Source organism: Zootermopsis nevadensis, unplaced genomic scaffold (assembly GCF_977971745.1).
Source record: "Zootermopsis nevadensis isolate Lab colony 2312 unplaced genomic scaffold, Znev_1.0 Znev_ptg000025l, whole genome shotgun sequence".
Taxonomy (NCBI): domain Eukaryota; kingdom Metazoa; phylum Arthropoda; class Insecta; order Blattodea; family Termopsidae; genus Zootermopsis; species Zootermopsis nevadensis.
Window position 1 is genome coordinate 7662312 of NW_028259157.1, and position 22371 is coordinate 7684682.

Sequence of the window (22371 nt, forward strand, 5' to 3'; positions counted from 1 at the left end):
ACATCAAATTTAATAAACGGGTGAGAAATGTGTCGATGACTTTTCTGGGTCAAAATGTATCGTTACAGGAAATGGAACATCCTGACGTCAATTTCGCCGTTACTGCATTACAGTTTATGCTGATCTCAATTTTTCTTCTCTGTGACATAAGCTTGTGGCTTTACTGTGAGGTTAATCGAGTCGGGGATTGATGGAGTGTGATGAAATGCAAATGTAGTTTAGGGTGGAAGTGATGCAGTCTTGCTTCAAGGGTCTAATGAAAACAACAGCGGACCAAGTAATTAATTTAAAACAATTATATCCACTACCATTAACTCACGGACTGCTGAAAACGACAGTAATAGAAAGTACATTACCATACGGAACATACTTTCACCTTCTGTGCAGTGCAATTCTAAGAGTCGAAAAAAAGAGGGCGTCTAGCGGATGACAGGTGTCTGGGCGCGCGATTAAAGTTCACAGTCTCGGCCGTGTTCCGGACACTCTGAGACACTTCTCAAATATTTAACAAAAAACAACAGTAATTACCTGTCTACCAAGTCCACTACAAACATTAATGTAAACATCAGAATGAGACAACATTAAACAGAAGACAAAGTTTGCACTGTTATTAAATTTGCCGTCCTTTGTTGTTCGTAACAACACGAAGACACCTCAGACGTTCGTCAAATTTCCTGAACAAATTGTCCATTAAGGAAATAAAATACAAATAATTCAAACACAACATTAATAAAAAAAGGCTTCTAAGAATTATGTGCTCGTTTTAAAATTAGGCGGTACTGTTACGGTTTAAAGGGATTATACTCGACAAATGAAAATGTCGTCGAGTTCAATGCAGGTATTTCAATGACTAGTATTTACAAACGATCAGCTGAACCTCAGCGGGGAGTGATTTCTTCATAAGTAGGACGTGAGGTTCTCACGGCGGCGAGGACTAAGCTGGCTGTCTTCTGGATTCTTGTAGTCTGGTAGAAGTTTACCAACATTTCAGAGGTCCTTGCTGCCTCCAACATCAGGGCGATGACAATGAACAACACAACAGCACATCATGTTCCGCTGTTGTAAAAAAAGATGTTCTTTTACAGCAGTGAACTGACGCAAATACTTATAAAATCAACGGCGCATATGCATCGGGAAGGAAACCTGATTTTATCAGACATAGAAGCCTGTGAATTAGCTTCGGAATGATCCAGTAACCAGACCACTAGTGTCCCACACATCCAGTCAGGTGTGTTCAGCTCTATACTAGCTCGCTGTTCAATCCATTATGCAATTACACTTGTTAGCACTGTTCTGCACTAGCAAACCATTATAGTTCTCATCAGAACCAGCAGAGGCTTCCCAGGTCTCGAGACATGTGGTAAACACATTACTGAAACATCAACTCTACCTGAGTTTGATAGTACGATGTTACGTGTGTGTTTTCTGGCAGAACTGTAGCCCAGTCGTTTTCAATTAACACAGTCTACTAGGCTGAAATGGGGTTTACCAACTCTCACACTATGTGACTAAACTTCCGACTACACAACCTCCACTGGTTTTACATTAGTTGCTTATAAACATCAGTCAATACTGCTAAAGGGATTTGGTTCAAACTGCCTCGGGTTATGACGTACTATGCATGATTCTAACACAATACAGCTTCATACGGACTCTACTCTATGCAGTGTCCCAACGGTGCATTATAAACAGTGATTTCAAGTTGTGCTTCAATGAACTAAAGGCAGATGGGGAATTAATTTTACCTCGTAAGTTTATAGCACTCTATTTAACAGTAATTTCGTATAGTGTGTTCTAAATTAATAACGAAGCCTAAAAGAGAAGCATACGATGTTAATGTGTATAAGGAAACATGAAATGGACAGCCAAGAGGACAAGAGTTTCATACAGGCAAATGCCACTGTAAAAAGACATTATAAAATCGAGAACTTCTTCAACACAAACACATATAGAAATTACCTGCAAATAATTGGTCCCTGATATGCAGGGAATACACTTTCCTCACCAATAAAGGTAGTTCCACTGCCATGTAAAATTATTCGTACGAAGGAAAATCGATTAAATCATTCCTTTTCTTTCTGGCTAGACTGGTACGGTTACTGAAACCAGACGTTTCCCGGCATTAGGCCAAGATATAATACAGAATGCAGTTGTCAACACCTTTTAATACTGTTTATGACACTCTTTTCAAGGAAACTCCGTTTACCATGACGTAATTAGTTACAGAGTTACAGGTTTCTTCACGGAAAACATCGACAATGTTATGTTATTGTCTAGCGAGATGAGTGAAAAATATGAACGGCGAATTTAAAATCGTGGAAACAAACGGTCGTAAACCCACAAGGTCTAAAGCGAAACTACACACACCTCACTGAATGGATTAGAACAGGCTACTTCTCAAACAGAAATAAATTTTATTACCACAGAGATAACCTGCTAGGTCCTGTTAAGATAAGAGGCTATATGAAGTGTGAAGTATACAAATGCTAAATCGCATAGATATTTACATATAACAGGTGGAGAAGATAATAAATACGCATACGACGTTTTGTACTTAAAGGCACGGGTTGGGAGAGGGAGCTCATTTTATTTAAAACAATATATTATGTTCTTTTCTGTGTCTGCCTTCAACTCTGTCACACCAGAGGTACATTAGGGCATACGAGGCAGGCACACATAATCGCAAGGGAATGACAAACTATGCACTCTCGAGAAGTAATGCTGCACGAAAGATGAAGATGATAGTGTCTGAACGAATTTTCGGTATGCAAGTTCGGTATGAATTACAGCGTGTTTATTGAAAGTCATTCTAGCAACGGCCATATTTCATTTCGAGATTCGAGACGCCGTTTATCGTAAAATCAAGCTCTAAGTATTAGTACGCATGATTCAGACAATAAGAACTACACATTACGAATTTGAACCTGGAGGATTTTCTGCCTTGAAGATATTTAAATTCTTATTTTTTATATAACAGCGTTTGTGTGGGCTTTCAAGTGTCATTCATAACTGTAAGTTGATGTGTGATGCGGGCAATAATTTATTCCCGCCTACTGCAAAAGTGTCTGACATTTAGTTTCTACGCGTTACTTCATTAAAAGTCAAGGGGCGAACTCAATGACAGGACATTTTGTTTTGTCGTTATTGTCAATGTCGGCGCGAATGAATATGAAATGCCTTCTGCGAGGGTCTTACCTTCGCCGTTGAAAGAACGTACAGGAAATCACCAGCCGGTGTAACCGTCGTGTCTGGCAATATGGCGCGACCTGGATCAACTGTGATCTCCTCGTACTCAGACCCAACAAGTGCGCCGGACAGTAACACCTGGAAATAAGAAGATTGATGTTACTTGGTAACAAAGTAGAAATGTTCGAAACACATGGAGCTGGAGGGCCGGGGGGCACTATTCTGGTGGGCAGTGGTTACTTTAAGGGCAAAATCGGGAGTGGGAATGAAGATGGACACTCTCTTGCCTTGAATTTGTACGGTTATTTTTACACTTATGTAAGTGTATGTTTTGGTCCCGATGTCTGTGGAGAGTTAATGAACAGCACAAGTCGAAAGAAAACCTTGCTAAAAATGAGCTGACAGTTTTACAACTCTGAACGCCGATTTACCACAACCTACTTTGACCGACAAAACACCGAAATTTCATGATCCCACCGGCAGACGCTTCGGCGACTTCCTCGCATCGAACTGGCCATGAATAAAAAGGCACACAATTCTTCAGAAACATCTATATAATTATTTTTCGTGCTTTGTAAGGTTCGGTAAACACCCCCCCCCCCCCCCAAGATTTCAATGGAGTAGAGGTATATTTGCAACAATATTTGCCAGTTCAAGCAGATGCTACTGGTATTTGTAAATGAAATGTGGTGTTGACCGTTATCGACATGAAAGGGGTTAACATTAGCCCGTTTCTCTCCAACGGTGTTCATAACAAAGTCGGGTATTTCCCTCCGAAATAATCGGCATCGCGTGGAAAATGATGTGAATTAATTCAAATACATATTTATAAACAGGCGCAACCCTTTTGTTGAAACGACAGACTCTTGGAATGGGCGGACAACAAATTCCTTCCACTTCTCTTACAGTCTCTATTCACGCTTCGTACTTATTTACTTGCTTTCACAGGTAGGCGCCTAGTCGATTAGCGTTGTCTGTTGTATTGTTAGTAGCGTACTGTGAGGAGCAATATGTGAAATAGGCAGGAAAGGAAAATATGGCATGTATTGTCACGAAAACAGATGCCCGAATAAACTCTAAAATCACATAAGACTCGAATAACAGAGACGATGCAGAAGAAAAATCCAGAAATGACAGACCAAACACATATATAACATCGAATTACAGCTTAGTCCAAAGGTTTTTTTTTACGAAGGAGTGTCATTAACCCTTCAAAGCCCAGTGATAACTACACGTACAGGCTGCATTAGCACCAGAATTTTCATTTTCTGTACATGGGTTTCGTACAACAGTCCCTGTAAATATCAATTACATCCTTAAGCATATTTAACCAACTGATATCTGTAACGGTTATGTGGTGTTTTCTTTGCGGTGCGGACTATTATTAGAAGCGCTTCGGTTTCAAAGGGTTAAAGTGATACATATTAATGTACATTCCTTTGATCTGTGTATTTAAAAAAATACGGAACGTTTGTTAAAATATACGACTTAATTACTTGGGTAGATTGGAAAATGCCAAACTCAATCTCGACCTGAATGAAGATTATACGCATTATACTTGTTTTTCGCTGAGTATATCAGGTCTAGACCTCGAGTTTAGCCCCTGATTTAAACTTCACTGCACAAAGTCACAAAGGTCACTGGTCTGAAGATATACATATATAATTTAAACTGTATGTTGGAACATGAAACATTACAATAAATTAATTATATGATGTTAAGGATTAAGATGTCACAATTTTTAGGTTACAATGGCACAAAACATCGGGGAAAAAAGTTTAAGATCGTCACTGAAATTCTGAATATTTAATTGTGAGCAAAAGTTCATGATTATAGATTTCTTATGTTTATAACTGTAGTAACAAACGTAAAATCTTACAAAACTAGGCTCAACCCGCTAAGATCATATTGGTAGCCCACTCGTTACGTCCATCCTACTTACACATATAATCGTTACACAAGCCTATTATCCCTGTCATTCCGCACAGTTCGTTCATCGTACTTCCACTTCTGAAGATTCCGTAAATGAGAAACCGATGAGAATATACGTTGCACCAAGACCTTAAATTAAACAATTTTGATATACAATCGTGTGAAATTAAAGATACTAATGTAAAATACTGTTTAAAATTACAGCTTCCACGATGAAACTGGAGAAAGTAGCATGCAGGCATTCTGTGCAAAATACAACGTCCAGCCCTTAAACAGAAAACACGTGAAAGGAAGTGGGAGGCATGAATACAATAAAAATCAAGTTACTTTTTTCGATCCCCGGAAGTGGTAAACCGAACAAATTGGCAGCCAACACTCTACACAAAGCTCCAATGTGGTTTATGCTTCTCCCAAAAGAAACCACATGAACATATAAGTCAGCCTAAACAGGAACGATTTTAACAAAATAATGTGAAAAACACCGTATGAAGAATGGAAAATTGTCAATAAAGTATGACTCAACAAAGTAAATAATAAAAATAAATAAATAAATAAATCTGTATTCGTTCCTACCCACAGCTAAAAACAGCAAATCCCTGCGCGCTTTGTGCACGAAGCGAGGCTCTGGAACCGAAAATGTCACGCACTTCTCTCCAATGTTTCCGGAATTCTCGTTGCCGAATAGTTTAAAATGCGTCCGTGTACTCAGTAACCACACCACTGACGGATTTGAAGGTTAATACCAACGTTTCGGAGGAAGATACTGTTTACATCTTCAGGGCTATGTGGACTTGGAACTGTAGGTAGATACCAAAGTTTCGGAGGAACAGGGTGTCTCCATTTTCAGGGCTGTGCAGACTTGGAGTTGCAGGTAGATAAAAAAGTTTCGGAGAAACAGATCATATCAAACTTCAGGGCTGAATATGAAGATACGGTGTTACAACCCATTAGAACAACACTAACACAGCATGATTTCTTGTGTCAGTTCTGAGTATATGAGGATTGAGACAGTATGTTTCTCCGAAATGTTGGTGTCAAAACATACAACCAAGACGACGAACATCGAAAACTTCGCCGCCATGAGAACTTCAACTCTCTTCCACTGTTCTGTTTTGTATTGGCTTCTTTTTCACTGGAGACTGATCCAGTCCATATAAACGTTCATTACATTCACCGCAAAATGGTTGTTATATCCGCTTGCAAAATCTAACGATTAAACATGAAGGCTGTGTTTGTTACTAGAGACGATCGACTGTTCAAAGTAAAATAAAATCCACAAATGTTATGACTATTATAACTGCGACTAAAACTTGTTGAAATCCGTAACAACATAAAACGACCCGGTCAAAATGGATTACAAGCCACAGTTGTTCCGAAAAGACACTGAAACACTAAACTTCTAAGCCGTATAGTGTAGCAGATATCGATCTCAACTCGTACGCCGATTAACGCTATCGAAGGCGATCTCAGATCTCGCGAATTCAAGAAATGACGACGATGTGTGCGACACGCTGAAACGCGCAGGCTGATCAAAACAACGCCCCAGCAATAAGCTTAGACCATCACAGTTCCCATTCTGTAATTATAAGAAAAAACATTCCTCCGAGGAACGTCACGACATGAATAAATGTTTTAAGAGTCTATCAACTACTGCATAGGCTTTCATACTAAATAAAGCGTCTTATCATCATTAGTGGGTCTACACGGGAACATTTGCTGCCAGTCCAAAGTCAAAGAGCTTTCGATGTGCTAGACCACCAAAACATCCTCCTGCCTCCCGCTTGTCAGTCTCCCCAGACCCCCAGTTAACTTTTTTCCACATAACTATTAATCTCCATCTCATTTCAGGTTCATAATTAAACGTGATAGTTGGCTTCCGTCGAAGGCACATTTGTCTTTATGGAACACACATGACAGGCGCACATGAAGAAGGAATTACCTCCAGCAAGATTCGACAGAGCAACTTATCATCAAGGCACAGTTGCGTTTAAATTCTTTTAAAAGTAAATCTGTAGGCGCTAGACACTTACTCCTTATAAAATGTGCCCTCTCTTGCCATGTACCATAGTCTTGTTCGTTTGCTACTCTCATACTTGTTCATATGAGCAAAAACCACTAAAGGCTATATTCAGTCTCTGTATTTCGACCCCCATCGCCCTGATGATGGAGGCAGCAAGGACCTTTGAATCATAGGCAAACAACTACCAGACTACACGGCGTTACAGTCCAGAAGTAAATCATTTTCTTCTGTAATATATTTTTAATACGAAATGCACTTCAGCAGTTAAGGAACTTTATCTAAAGTTGTTAACTGCATATGGTTTAAAATAAGTCATCAGGTCTGTTCTGCGCTGATGGCTGTTATTGGGTGAAGTTATAAATATCACAAGGAGAAACACGAAAGGTGTATTAGGTGCTAGTGATTGATTTAGAAATAAAAGCAAAGAAAAGTCAATACATGTTCATGTTAGAATAAAGGACAAAAAATAAAGGTTGCTAATATATCCATCAGAAAGAGATCAAGATTTCATTCAGGAAGAAATTAAGAACAAATTAACGGAGGGAAAGAATTGCTACAGTACAGTTCGGAATCGTTTGTCTTCCCCTTTGCTATCTAACGACGCAATTTTAAATGCTGCATGCTTATGGATGTCTACGAAACTTGCAGCCTCAAGAGATGGCAAGAACACAGGCTGTTAGGTGATAACGCGGTGCTAAAAGGAATATTTCTATGTGACTAAACGTCAAAAGAGTGAAAAACACTGCGCAGTAACGAGTTTAATTATCTGTGCTTTTCACTAAATATTAGAATGACATAATATTAGCTACTGGTGGTAAGACAATTTATGTAACTAAGCAAAAACGAAAATTGTCATAAAGCAAAACGCACAAGCTACAAACAATACCACTTAAAACATCCACTATCTTACTATTTGTAGAATTAATGAAACATAAAAGAAAAAGAAACATGTCACACAGATGGGCGTCATATTTTAGAGCCACCATTTCTTTAGGACTCCCCCAACATCACATAACCCAAATGTTCCAGCCTTGATAATGATTCACATTTATACCAGGCCACTGCCATTTTCAAGTCTCCCTTAAAATAATAGGGTACTCAAGAAAAGCATTTATTCTCTCTCAAGTCAGCCAGAGATGAAATAAAGGAAAGATGTTGAGCAGGTACACGCGGCGACAGAGCAAAACTTCGGCCATTCCTCGCCACTTCCACAGGACAAGTGCGGATGTTCGCACGCTTTTGTTCGATCTGCCTGTATTCAAGAATCAGGTCTCTCCCGTTAACCAAGGGCGTGCCCCCCCCCCCCCCAGATGCTTCATCCCTCGCATGCGTACGGGAGCTTCCCTCTACAGATGGGAGTCATTAAATATAAAGATTATTTCTATTTTACTACAGAGTGATCCAAAATGTACCTACCAAGTTTAAACTCAATTTTCTCCGCAACGTGTGATTATAATTTCAACAAACTTTGCTGACACACTATAGTACCCAAACCATTTTTAAATTCAATCCTACAGTACCGAATAGCGGATGTTCGTCATCGAAGAGTAGATTCGATCAACTGAAAGCCCAGAGAAGATCAGAAGAGCGTTCCTGGTAATGCTTGGCGTCAAAGTTGGGCAGAACAGCGGCTCAATTTCTAACCTAGACAAGAAATTTTGCACGACAGGATCTAAAGCGTGGTGTCAAATTCCGGGATGAGATTATGAAAGATCGTTGAAGATGAGGGGAAAAAACAGTGCAAACGTCATAAAATAAATGACCTGACATTCTGAGACGAATGTTGTTTGAATGAGATTTTTCATGCCTCGTCGTTCACGTAAAACCATTAAACTTGTTGGGTACATTTTGGAGCATTCTGTACATACGCGGCGACGAAGATGATGATGATAACAGTAATGAAGTAAACAAAACAGCATGCATACCAAAGCACAAATTTCTGTTTTTTCGGTGTCAAAATTTCGCCCAATCCACATATTGCTACTATTCATCAGTTATATAAACAAAAAAATCTTACAACCATGTGACTGAGGAAAAACTGCAATGATCTCGATCAGTATGACCTGTCTGTGAGCCTAGATTCGCGCGCGCACACAATTAACACTATGTAAGCAAGCGAAGTAGCCCCTGCCATATTATTACTGGAACGACAAATGTACACAATAGTCCAAACTGACTAAATAAACACGGAACCAGAAATTAAGGGCAACAGAATAAAAATATACATGCCTTAACAGCTAATGAAAGGAATTTAGACATAGACATAACGATAGGATTAAATACAAAACTAATAGTGCAACTCAAAGAAAATTGTATATCCAACTGGACGATTCATGTTGGAATTCTCGCAACAACGCCATTTTAATTTCACCGCTAACAACGCTTGGAGCGTTGCCATGAGACCGCAACTTAACAAACACCAAACCCGAGACAGACTTCCTTCCGTCCTCCCAGAAATCTCGGCACACTTCACTTTTTGGCCTTAACATGTTCAAATCGTCTATTCGATTCTCAGAGCGACAATACACACGCACGCCCCTTCTCGTGCAATGTTGGCGACCTTTACGTAACCCATTAAACCACTCCCCAATAACACTAACGACTCTAATAAAGAACTACGGAGAATGAACTGGGACATTAATCAACCGTGCGTCTGTTGGCTGGGACGGAGCGTACGCGATAACGCTCAAAACGTGAAACCTGTTGACCAGTTTCACGATAAGCCCGCGGCCTATCAGAGCCAGGCACCTCGCCCCAGCTGACAGACGGCGACATGATGCACGGGACACTTGTCACGGCACAGCGGGGAATGGTTAATTAGTGAAGACAATGAGTCAGCGGGGGCACGGAATTCTGACGAAATACAAAGGCGGCTTCTTTTTTTAAGTGATAGGTTCGAACGCGTACTGCAGTTATAGTAGGGTAACCCAATTCGTTATTTAAAGATGTTTCAAAATGTACACCTAAATGCAAAATGCACGTTATTTGTAAATGCAACAGAAGAATGTTATTTTAATTTTTTTTATAGAAAACGGAGAAAGTTTTAAAATGCTAAGATAATGAGCAGTGCGCCTAGAAATTACTCCACCGGTTCTGAAATTGCTGTTTTCCGGATTTACAAAAAATTGCGGCCACCGGAAATCGTGTTGCAGCTCTCAAACCCATGGTCAAGAACGCGCAATGCCTGAACTGACATGTCATATACATTACTACACCTTCAGAACAAGTTTCAATGGACAGTTAAGTCAAGTCCATAAATTTACAGCCATTAAATCAAACGGACGAAAGTAAACGCAAATTAAAAACATCAAACTAGATTCGCCTTTTTCTTGATAACGGTTCGGTATGAAAACACTTAAATGCAGGTCACAATGGTAACTAGAAACTACAGTGCGCATAATGTGTATTCTGGTACGAACTGAAACATTTAAACTCCACGCGAGATACTTAACTTGTAAGCTTATTCTGTTACAAATTACCAACCAACGGGTTACCTGCTGGCCGAAATTTCGCCACACTACGTACCGCATTAAAATCCACATTACACATTTACACTATAACTGTGACGAAATCTTTTTCAGATACGTCTTAAAACATTACACATTTAATCATGCTGTTTTCAAACTGATCCCACGTGTACTGCATAGGGCCTATATGTTAAATGTCAGAAAACAAAATCAACCAGGTTGGAGAATACTCGAACTGTGATATCGAAAGAACAGAATAGTTCCAAGTGAGATTTCAGGTTCTCACGGAGATATACTTCTGGGATAGTGAGACGCGTAGACTTGCAGAAATTGTTACTGCCCTGATGATATTAAGAACGACTGGTATCATTAAGTTAGAATTGTTTTTTTAATACAACTTGCAGCCTGTGGTTGCCGTATTATTCTGTTTCGTACCTTCAGACAGTTGACTAAAATGTTGATCACTGTTTACTAATCGATAGTCATTTGTGGTTTAGTTTCAGTCTCTGCTACACGAATTATACCCTGCCGCGCGTGCACGCCACTACTGTGTACATGCTTCGCTCCACCTAGACCAGCAGCGAAGCACATTATAATATCAAGCCCACGACATGAACTTCAGTCACGCAAAAGAACGGCTAGACGGATTTGTTGTTGTTATTTTTTGCAATTTTTTCCCTGCATTATATCCTGAGTAGCCTATTTGATGTTTTGTGGGAGAAAAACGTATCTGGAGTTTAGGGCTGATGGGTAAAAACCATATATTTAAACCATCAAGTTTGAAAGTTGTAGGTGTTTCCAATGGTGTTTTAAGAGTCTCAAGGTACGTAAAAATCATCATCATCATCATGAACTGTGCAGGATTATGCTTAATTCTCTGTACGAATTTACAAAAGTCTAACACACATAAGTAAAAACTAGTGTCTACAAATTATAACGATATATTTAAAATTATCACCTTTGATATTTTAAGGCCCTAAGAATTCATCCTTTTCGCCAAAATTTTTTGCAATTTTTTCCCTGCATTATATCCTGAGTAGCCTATTTGATGTTTTGTGGGAGAAAAACGTATCTGGAGTTTAGGGCTGATGGGTAAAAACCATATATTTAAACCATCAAGTTTGAAAGTTGTAGGTGTTTCCAATGGTGTTTTAAGAGTCTCAAGGTACGTAAAAATCATCATCATCATCATGAACTGTGCAGGATTATGCTTAATTCTCTGTACGAATTTACAAAAGTCTAACACACATAAGTAAAAACTAGTGTCTACAAATTATAACGATATATTTAAAATTATCACCTTTGATATTTTAAGGCCCTAAGAATTCATCCTTTTCGCCAAAATTTGTTCACACTATCCGTACACCTTAATATCAAAACGATTTCAATGCGCACCCCATACAATTAATCACGTTCTGACCCTACCTAGAAGGCAAAAATAAGACCCAATAAATTCACTAAAACGAACACACTTTCAAAATCAAATCATTGTAATTTTAAACGGCTCGTTGCTGAATACGATCATTTATTTCGTTTCAGGTTTCCCAAATGGAGTCCCTTGGTCTGTTCCGATACCGAATTAATTCTGAAATTATACATCAACTGGACAAGATTCCTTTGACGGCGAATGGCTACATCGAAAGTCATGTCTACCTACACAAAATCAGCTGATTATGTCCATATACATAAATAGTTGCAAAGCAGGCGAAGTGAAGTACGCAAGGATTCTAAAGGAGCCGGTACTGGCCTATTTGAAGATACTGTTGCAAGCATTAGCCATGGATGAGGGGCTTCGGAGGGCGCCAGCGAGCTGCTCCCCTCCCCCTCGGCCATCATACTGACTCGGAACCATCTGCAGAATGGAACAATAGCATGCCCACAAATTAAGAACTCTTTACAACCGAGGGGCGTTTTATCATGTTCACACAGACGAATCAAACAGAACGGGAGTAGTAAAATATATCGTGAAAGTAATCGAAAACATTGTTTAGCATGTCGCATGCCAAATGGGGCGGAGAGGTGTGGGCCCACACAGCGAGCTTGCGTGAGAACGTAAGAAACCAGGCATCGTCTAAATACAAAACCAGTGACCGCGACCCTCCTTAATTTTGTATACAGGTGGCAGCTCCTTTACCTCAAACGTTTAATTAACTAAGCCCTGAAGAGAAAGGTGGAATTCTCAAGGTCATTCACCGCTTAAGTGTAACAAACACGACAGACTCCCATTTCACTACTAATTGAAACATACCGTAGCTTATAATTATTATAAAAGTAGTGAAAGGACGTGGACCAAAGCCGGTGTTCTTTAATGAATAGGATTAAGGATTAACCTCTGTTAACGGGATTATATTAACAACAAGCTACGAGAACGGACAGAAACATCCGAACTGTTACTTATTTTCCACTACCTTAACTCCGCACAATTTTCCAAGGGCTAGCAGCCATGGCAACATAGAAGCAGACTTTCAACAAACAGTTATTCCGACGGGATACAAGTTCTCGAAGTGAAGAGAGGATTCTGAGGTCGTGAAGTCTTGAGAGTTTCTACCACAATTTGTGAGGAACATGTTTCCTCCATCTTCGGGTAACATTTTCCGTCGTGATGACTAATATCACCGAAGTTTCATGGTCCACGATAGCCCGAAAAGATTTAATATTTAGTAGCCGTGAGGACTTCATGCATCTTCACACTTCCGCCGATTATTCGGCGACGAAAAACCCCTCCCCCTCCGTACCCAGTGGATACAAGAATAAGTGGGTCAGATTTTAAAACTATTTAAACAAATCTTAGATACCACAAGACCGGACATGCTTACATTAATTAACCATCACATAATTAGACTAGAACTGATGATGAAAGCAGCAAATGCCTTTGAAATGTCGATTAATTTCTACCAGACTATACGTGGCGACATCCCAGAAGACAATTTCATAGTTTAGAGAGAGAAAAAACACGAAAAAAGGCGAGGACAAACACGTTTTGCTGTGCACGACTTCGGATTATGTTTCGGCAAATATTGCAGGTGACTTCTTCAACGTTTGCCGAAATGTTGGTTAATACTCAGCATTTCCGAGCGGTTCATCCTCGAAAGCCGAAGTTATAAATTCAACTACAACCGAGAAAACCTCAGGACAAGAATGCTTTATAGCAATTTCCACCGCTCTGCGTCTCTGCAAGGAGCATTATCTGTATTCTACCCGACGGTCTGTCCTTTACAGGCTACTGACCACTAGCAAGGAAGTGGGCGCGTGGCAACCGCATCCTCCTTAGAACCGCTGAGGCTTGCACCAGAAATACAAAGCAAATTTATACATCCCAGAGGGAGCAAACGAAACCTAATCTTTTTTCGTTTGGGCCTGAAAACTGAAGTGAAGTCCAACACAGCGAATTCACGTGTACAGTGAAAATTTAATAAATTGACTACACAATCCTACAGGAATTGAATTTCAGACCCACTCCAATACTGTTTCTTTTAGACAACAAAACTGACCAAAGGCATCTGATAAGGCAAAAATCTATGTAATATTTCCGAGGTCCCAGTGGAAAGCAAAGACACAGAAAAATATACGGACAAACCTGGGATCAAAGGACTTGGGGACATAAAATTTGCACGGACAAACCAGTTCATCACTTCATGAAAGACTGCCAGCACACCCTATTATTTGAAATGCACATTATAAATGTACGGGAAGGATTTCACTTCTAACAATTTGGCCTATATTTTATATAGATTTCAGAAACCAATATTTATATTAATTTAGCTGTATGAAATTAACACCAAGGATAAGTATAAAAGGTGTTTTGTGAAAATTTATGATTAATAGTTTAATTGCTATTGGTAAAAAAGTTTAATTTAGTAACAAACACGATACACTCCAAAAATAGAAAAAAAATGTATCTGACTTCTGAGCCGGCCATATATATCCTTGTAAAGTAGGATTTGAGGTTTTCATGGCGATGAGTCCGAAGATGGCTGTCTTCTAACTTGTAGTGCCGTGTAGTCTGGTAGAAGTTTACAGACGTTTCAGATGTTCTTGCTGTCTCTACGATGAAGGTGGTGGGAGGCAGCAAGGACCTCTGAAACGTCATCTTTCAAATAGTTCTTCGTTGCGTTCTAAATTACTATAAGAAAAAACAGAACAGTATCGTCAAGCGATGTTTATTTAAGTGAGAGTGTTTAGTGGTTGTTGTGCGAGATTGCACAAGAGAAAAATCTCGAAGGTACTGAACATTCATCCTCAGCTGCTGAGCGTTTCCTATTGTTCTACCTGGGGAACTGTTGTCAATATTCGCAGATCAAATGTGCATGTGCTTACATAGCAATAAAGGCGTTTAAAATTGTAAACAGCAACTTGTTTGTCCTGTTTCTGATAATTTAATTGGCGGTCCTTCGGTGACAGCGGGTACTTGAGTTTTCGTGCGAAAGAAATTCCTGTCCTGCTGGGCATTCCGATGTTAGACGTGGCTTCACAAATCTCGAACAGCGCGTTCCTTGTGCGAGATTCGTCGATTGCCCTATATCCAGAATTGTGCTATAAGGCTTTTCAGTAGTCACTTTCTGATATCAGCCTCCGACATCTGGGAAGTGATATACGAACGTAGGAAGGAATAATGCAATTTCGCTTTGTGCTTTCCTCTACCACCACACTTCGTTCCGTTCCTACAATTCCATTCCCTCTTCTCCTGCGACCTCTACATCTTTCTACACACACACACATATCCTGCAGTTATTATGGCCTACAACCTGCCATCTTAAATCCACTTTACTGGTTCCAGTTATACTCTTGTCACAAAAACTGACGTATGTCTTTGATAATAAAACACTACTTTCTTCTGGCCAACACCAACCATTAACTGGCATTATTCTTTTTATGGCTACAAAACACAACCGTGTTTCCTTTGTACCTATCCATCCAGATTTCTCCATTTCTCCCACGTTTGCTTTGCTTAATGTTTCATTCAATCATTCATTCACTGTCTAGCAAATTCGATCTTCTGGGTTGTGAAACCGCGTAGACAGCCAATGTTTCGGATAAGCAATGACTATGGAGACTATTTTTTCTTCAAAATGTTCGTATCCACCTACAAGTCTACACGGCATCACAACCCAGTACATCATCATCCTCACCGCCGTCACAATCTCAAACCTCACATCCGTTATTCAGCTCTTTTCCAATCTCTATTTGCTTCTCAACTCCCTTGGTTCTTCCATCCTTGAAAACAAGGACATTAGGCTTATCGGCTGTAAAAATAAATCTGCCAACATTCTGGACAAATTTCTGGCTCATTATTAGTGTCCAGTGTTCACATAAATGTGCTAGAAACACAAATGACATAAACCTACATAAAAACGTGATAATATATCTGTTCAGTGTACTTTATCACACATAATCACTCAAAGTGCTAACGCTTCTTATTTTAATAAAAGAGACAACACAGTGCGAAAAGTGTCTTTAAAGGACTGTACAAAGGCAAAAGTTGGAAAATCTTAAAAGTTTCCTCATAAATGCAAAAAAATTAAATAAAAATAAAAAATAAAAATAATAAAAACATTACACATGACAAATTTTCTTCAAACAAACAGCTGGATGTAGAATTTCTTTACTTTTAAAAATCAGTGTATATGTTGTAGTGTTCCACGCCTGTTTTCCGAATCTAAGGAACAAATTCATGGTTAACAGTTTCTTACGAAGTCTGCACTTATAATCAATACACCGTTTTTGGAACTTACGCGCCTTTCTCTTTTGACGTTAACATCCCAGAGATTAGTTTCCTTGAACTTGTTAACGAGTCCGAATTGACTTGACACTTCTGACGCACTGCATCCGATAGTTGGGTATCTTTACAAATCGGAGGTTTCGTCCATCGACATGCACGAAAATGCATACACATCGTAGCAGGACCCTTCAACTCAATAAAGCATAATGGTAACTTACGTGTACCACGTACATGAACGCGCTCTAACCCAGCATTTCGCCTACAGTGTATTTACGGATTTAATAAGATTATGAGAATAAACAGAAGTAATGGAGACGTGCCGTTTTCTTTGAGGGAAGAACTGAATTTTTAAGCATTACTTAGACGAACGTCATGCTTCAAAGGTTTAAATGTATGGATGAGATTTTCTCCTTGGGGTTCTACCACAGTGACTTTCTATAACATGTAGCTGTCCCATTCTTCAAGGTGAAAAGATAAAATCTGTGCCATTCTTCAAGGTCTGCGAAGATGAGGTTGAGCTGTCATTCAAGGTGCAGAGATGATACCGCGCGATTCTTATAGGACCCTAAAGACAGAATCTGGTCCAAGAAATCAGGCCTATGACTGCATTGTAGATAGAAACAGAGGAAGAAAAAATGGTATTTATATAAAAGTAAATGTTAAACAAAAACGAACAGAGTGGTTGAACCCAACGTAGGTTTATTCGAGTCAAATACTAGAAGCACATCGTTTCCTGAGAGAACAATGATTGCAGTCTGAAGTTCGATTTCTTCCACAAATTTCCTCCATATTGCACGTGGCCTGTGGCTGGCTGCAAAAACAGAAGAAAACGAGATAAAAAGGGAACTGAAATTGATGCGATTGCATCTTTAGGTCCAATTTCCTGAAGGCGTTCTTCCCTCGGGGTCGTAACAGCCGGGGGCGTCATCAGGTCCCAGAGCCCGACAACGCGAACCCTACACCAACAGCATCGCCAAGTAACAGAATCTACGGGGAAGAAAGACACTGACTGCTCCACGATTCGTGCCGTCCTATTCAGCACCAAGTCGGCGGATCACGCAAAAGAGACGGCGTATTCCCACTGCAAACTAGAAGGAAGAGACGAGACAGCAAACACTTGCTCCTGCTATTTCACAAGATCAAACATAACACCCAGACAACACAAAAGAACTTACGCAGAGACAGAAAATCCAATTTCATTCGAAGGCAAGAAAGCTGATACAGATTCTACTAGCAATCGGGCGAGGCTAATAAAGCACGCTGAAGACGGGTGCTTGTACACACGGGGGATATTTAGTCATTAAACATGCCGAGGAACAAATAAACTGTCTACCACTTTTGCACAGAGATAACATACAATGTCAGAGGCTCTCGTGTACAACGAATTATACTTGTCGCAAAGTATCTCCGAGCGTCGTTGACTGTAACAAATACACACGTTGCCAGCCAGCCCAGCTGCACGGAGGGAGCGGAAGACCGCCAAGCAACAGGGAATACGATAATCCTGAGATACTGTGATGCGGAAAAAAGCGAGATTTAATACAGAAACCTGAAATTTTGTGTGGTTATATGGTTTTACACATAAGCCACGTTTGTTAGCTAGACTTTGCAGGGTACAGAAATTCGAAATATGTGCAGCAGACACACCTCGGTATTGGTGAGAGAGGAGTTGCTGATACAGAAGGCCATGCATGGACTCTTCATAAATACACACAAGATTTTAATGCAATAATTATTACTAAAGGGTGATCCGTTTGAAATTACACGGCTCACTCATTGCCCTGACGGAGGCAGCAGGCACCTGTGAAACGACATTAAACCTTTACCAAACTATGTGGCGCAACAACCCATCCAGCAAACAGCCAACTTCATGGCGATGTATGACTGATGCTCAAATTATATTATGATCCTGTTACAACTAAACCTCAATGACAGCCAAACAGGTGGAAACATCAGCACTAATGGTGCGTAGATTATGATTCTGTAAGGAATACGTCACGGGCTATTTCCGTGTTACCTAGAAATTCGTCTGAGAAAAGCGGTAAACGCTTACATAGCAAGAAATGGAAACCCTGTCGAGTTTTATACCGGGTACCTCCCGGATATAAACAGGACATTTGGAATGTAGTGCCATACGAAGATGCTAACTGAAGAAACAGTTAAATGTACAAGAATAAAATTTAAAGCTACCGACAAAACGTACTTTACAGCTGCTATTATTCACATGCATGACTTGATGTCGGAGTCTTGGCGTGTTGGTGGCACAAGAGCGATGCAATGAGCAACAATGTTTTGCTTCTAATCTCGGAACGACGCTTGATAGATAATTCGAAGCATTCCTTTTTGTCACTGTCGCCAAGCAACGAGACCACGCGAAGCAGCATTTTATTCTCCAAAGTATCGACAATCGAGCAAATGGAGGGAAGAGTGGAAATCGTACAAGGGAAATTCTTCACGAGCGAAGGAGAATCGCGTGTCTCATTCTGTCTTCCATTTTACTTGCGAGGAACGCTGCCTTTATCGTTCGCAGAGACGGTAAGCAGGAGAGATCGTCCTTAAAATGAAGAAACTGTTTCATTTATAAAGGTACATGAATGCGATATTTAAAAGCACTTAGTCGACATCCGAAACTAGTCAGTCAATCACGAACTACACACATTTCATAGAGAGGCCAATCTTCGCCATTTTCTATAACAAAAATCATATGATACTCTGATTCAGAAATAGTATCTAGTTATAAAAGTAATACATAAACGACACTCATTAATCGGATAGAATATCAGGAAACTGAAACTCTCGTAATATTACAAAAAATACAATTAAAATACAGAATTGGTTCTGGTAATTAAATGTGAAACTATGCGAACGCAATTTGCTGAGGTGAACGCGCGCTGCTAGTTTGTGACCACTAATTATGATTTCCGTTCTTTGTTCTCGATTCTAAAAATATGAAAGTTTATGAAAAAAAGGCGAGTTCACGTCTAATATCCCAATTTCTGTTTTGTACACTTGTAAAAGTCAACTGGATCCTACCTCACGCGCCAAAGCCTTATCGTCGTTATCCGACCAAACGAAGTTTTATCAACATCGCTATCCCAACAAATCCCCTTTTATCTGCAACTGTTTGACCGTCATGTTAATTAACAGCTTTGGCCAGCCCCACCATACATCGTCTAAGGGGAGACGAATGTGAATACCAATGAATCACCATGTGCTACAAAAATAAAGATCAGACTACTGTCTTGTGTGATATTGCGCCCTGATAAAACAGACAGTAAGCAAATCTGAAACGTCGGCCAGTTTCCACGAGACTAGACGGAACGACGTCAGATACGACAGTAAAGACAACCTTCTTACTCCTTGCCGTGAGAACATGAAATCTCACTTTAAGAAAATGTACACACACAACCGTTCTTCGAGTCGAGATAGGAACCCACCCCTCCGGATTATGAACCAGGAGTGACAAATCCAGGGTGACATTCGCTTGTATTCCGACAGGTTAAAATCTCAGCCCAGAGCTCGGCTGTAAACACTGAGATTCAGGTTGTGTTCCTACAGGCAAATACCATAAAGTGGGCAAAGACCACATCCTTAGAAATTAACGATTCACTAACTAACCCGCTAACTGCGCACAGCAGATTTAACGTTGACAAACTAGTCAGCTAGTCAAGAAAATCGCTGCTTTTATGGAATCCGAAGTTCGTTACCGTATTAAGAACCCACCACCGGTCCCTAACATCTTGAGACAGACGAATCCTGTCCAGAAGCCTGACTTTCCTTGTATGTTTAGGTAATCACACCGGAAAATAAAATGTGAAATATGGACACAGTACTTCTAATCATACCTGTACAGCTTTCAGGTGGGGTAATTAATGTACCGTATAACCTGACTCACAAGGGAATCTAGAATGCTACAATACGTCTCTCGGCTGTCGCGTATAAGTTTCCGCAATTATTTTGTAATGAAACACTGTTCAGAAGCGGTGTATTTAATTGAATTTAATAAGGCACTCATCTAATACCTTAATTAACGAAAATTACAAAAGGGTAAATTGTGTATTGCTAACTGGGATAAAAATCTGTGAATGTCGAGACAACCCCTCTTCATTTACAAGAAGTGAAACCAAATATAGATTTCAAGTGAAATTTAGTACATAATTTCATTGCAGATCAATCTATATAAATGAACACAAACATAATAGCTGTAACGTAATGAAAACAGTAGTATCGTGTATGTTATTTATGTTAAATAAACGGCATGTTTTAACAAAACATGTCAGCAGAAGAAAATACAAACATAGCTAGTGACGAGTAAGTTCTGCTGTCTCCTATAGAAGTACAGGCCCACTCACATGCACGTAGGGTGGATATAAATTCAATCAAAGTACCGCAGAAACTTGCTATAAATGTTAATTCCTCAAACACAAAACGTTTAGAGTGAAACATCACAGTTGCTATTTAGGAACGTATTTCTTATTTCTAAATCTCGATTCTACAGGCTTGCTTTTCTAATCAATGTCACGAGACAATTCCAACTGATGCGAAATTATTGATTTCCACCAATTTCTCAAACAATTTACAACGCAAACACTTTTACCAAAGTATTTTCGCAGCTTCTTTTTTAACATCAATTCCAGAGAGTCTGAAACACCCGCTTTGTACAGGCCTTGCTGCAATGGCGCGCACATCACAGACCAGCCTATTGCAGATAGGAGACGTGGTGGTTCATTAACAACGTAATTCCTTTGTATACCGACGATGTTCACGAAGAACTAATCGCGTGTGCTTATAATGTGGTTGCAGTTTTAACCTTTACAAGCCCAGCGAATTTTTTAAGACACACCATTGGTATCTCTAGTATGACCTTTTCCTTACAGCGGAATACGGGGTTGCATATGGAAGGGGTATACGACGAGATAGACGAAATTCCGAGCCAGCACGAATACCCGACTCCATGTTACTTATTAGAAAGGTCAATTTAATGGCGTTTATTCTGTGCTCACAGCGTAACAGACGCCAGAGTAAAGCAACAAGGCTTATAATGCAGAGTAGTATTTTAGACTACCTGCTCCACTCACACGTGGCACCAGTTGCCGTATGAGCACGGCGATATGCGGCAGTGACAATCTGTGTACGAAAAATTCACAATTTCTTTTAGTGCTTCTATTATCAGAACACGAAGACTCTGGTGTGTTCTTAGTGAATTTTGCTTTTGTTTTATTTCCTTCCTTTCAACCCTTTCTTTCTTTTATTCTGTATTTTTAGTCAAGTCTCGTCCTGTCTTGTCTGTGGCAGGAATGTTCCTTCTCTGACAAACTTCAGAAAGTAGAGCACTGCCCAAATGTTCCAAAAACCACGTCACATTTCCTTTACAGCGTTAAATGGTTACCATTCATTGGCTTTGACTCTACATTCCCCGGGCCGCAGAAGGTTGGTTTCCTTCTTACCTAGGCTTCAAGTCAGCGTAAGTCTATTTGATAATGGGATGAGAACTGAGATAACGATGTTTCCACAGTCAATGCAACTGCTTTAAACCAGGAATGCGATGTACATTAACAGAGGGAAACTTAAAGTGGCATTTTCCTTCTTAATGTATTAGCACGCGATGCAGCAGGGAAGATGGCGGAAATGGACTGGAAGAAACAGAATCTGAAGGGAGATGAAAAGAATATGTATGAAAATACGTAATAATATTAGAAGCTGCATCCTTTTTCGAGCAGGGAAAAAATACGAAATATAGAACATTAAATCAACATAAACGAAAACAAAATAAAGTTTACCCTTCGGAGCCGAAGCTCGCCTAAATAATATTTGAGAATTCAGCCCGCAGCGTAAAGGAAACAGCAGTTCACCGTTGTAAGGATCAAGTGGTTAATGCCGTTTAAGGACATAATCCATGTTCAAAATGAGAAACATACAGACCCAAAAATACGAACTGCAAGAGTTATTAGGTGTTAAAGCAGGCATATAATTACAACTGGACTTCAAGGGTAAGTGCAATTCATGTTTGGAGTCATACAAAGTATAAGTAAAACGTCCGAGTGGAA

At 39.8% G+C, this 22371-nt stretch overlaps 1 protein-coding gene across 12 annotated transcripts in view; it reads right to left on the reverse strand.

Moving 5' to 3' along the window:
* Positions 1-22371, reverse strand: part of PlexB (plexin B) — a 362229-nt gene that overhangs the window by 144810 nt on the left and 195048 nt on the right. For all 12 annotated transcript variants that reach the window (XM_087356028.1, XM_087356034.1, XM_087356031.1 and 9 more), the window contains exon 4: positions 3196-3324. In XM_087356028.1, the coding sequence (XP_087212154.1) occupies positions 3196-3324 (129 nt within the window). The remainder of the gene's footprint in view (positions 1-3195; positions 3325-22371) is intronic.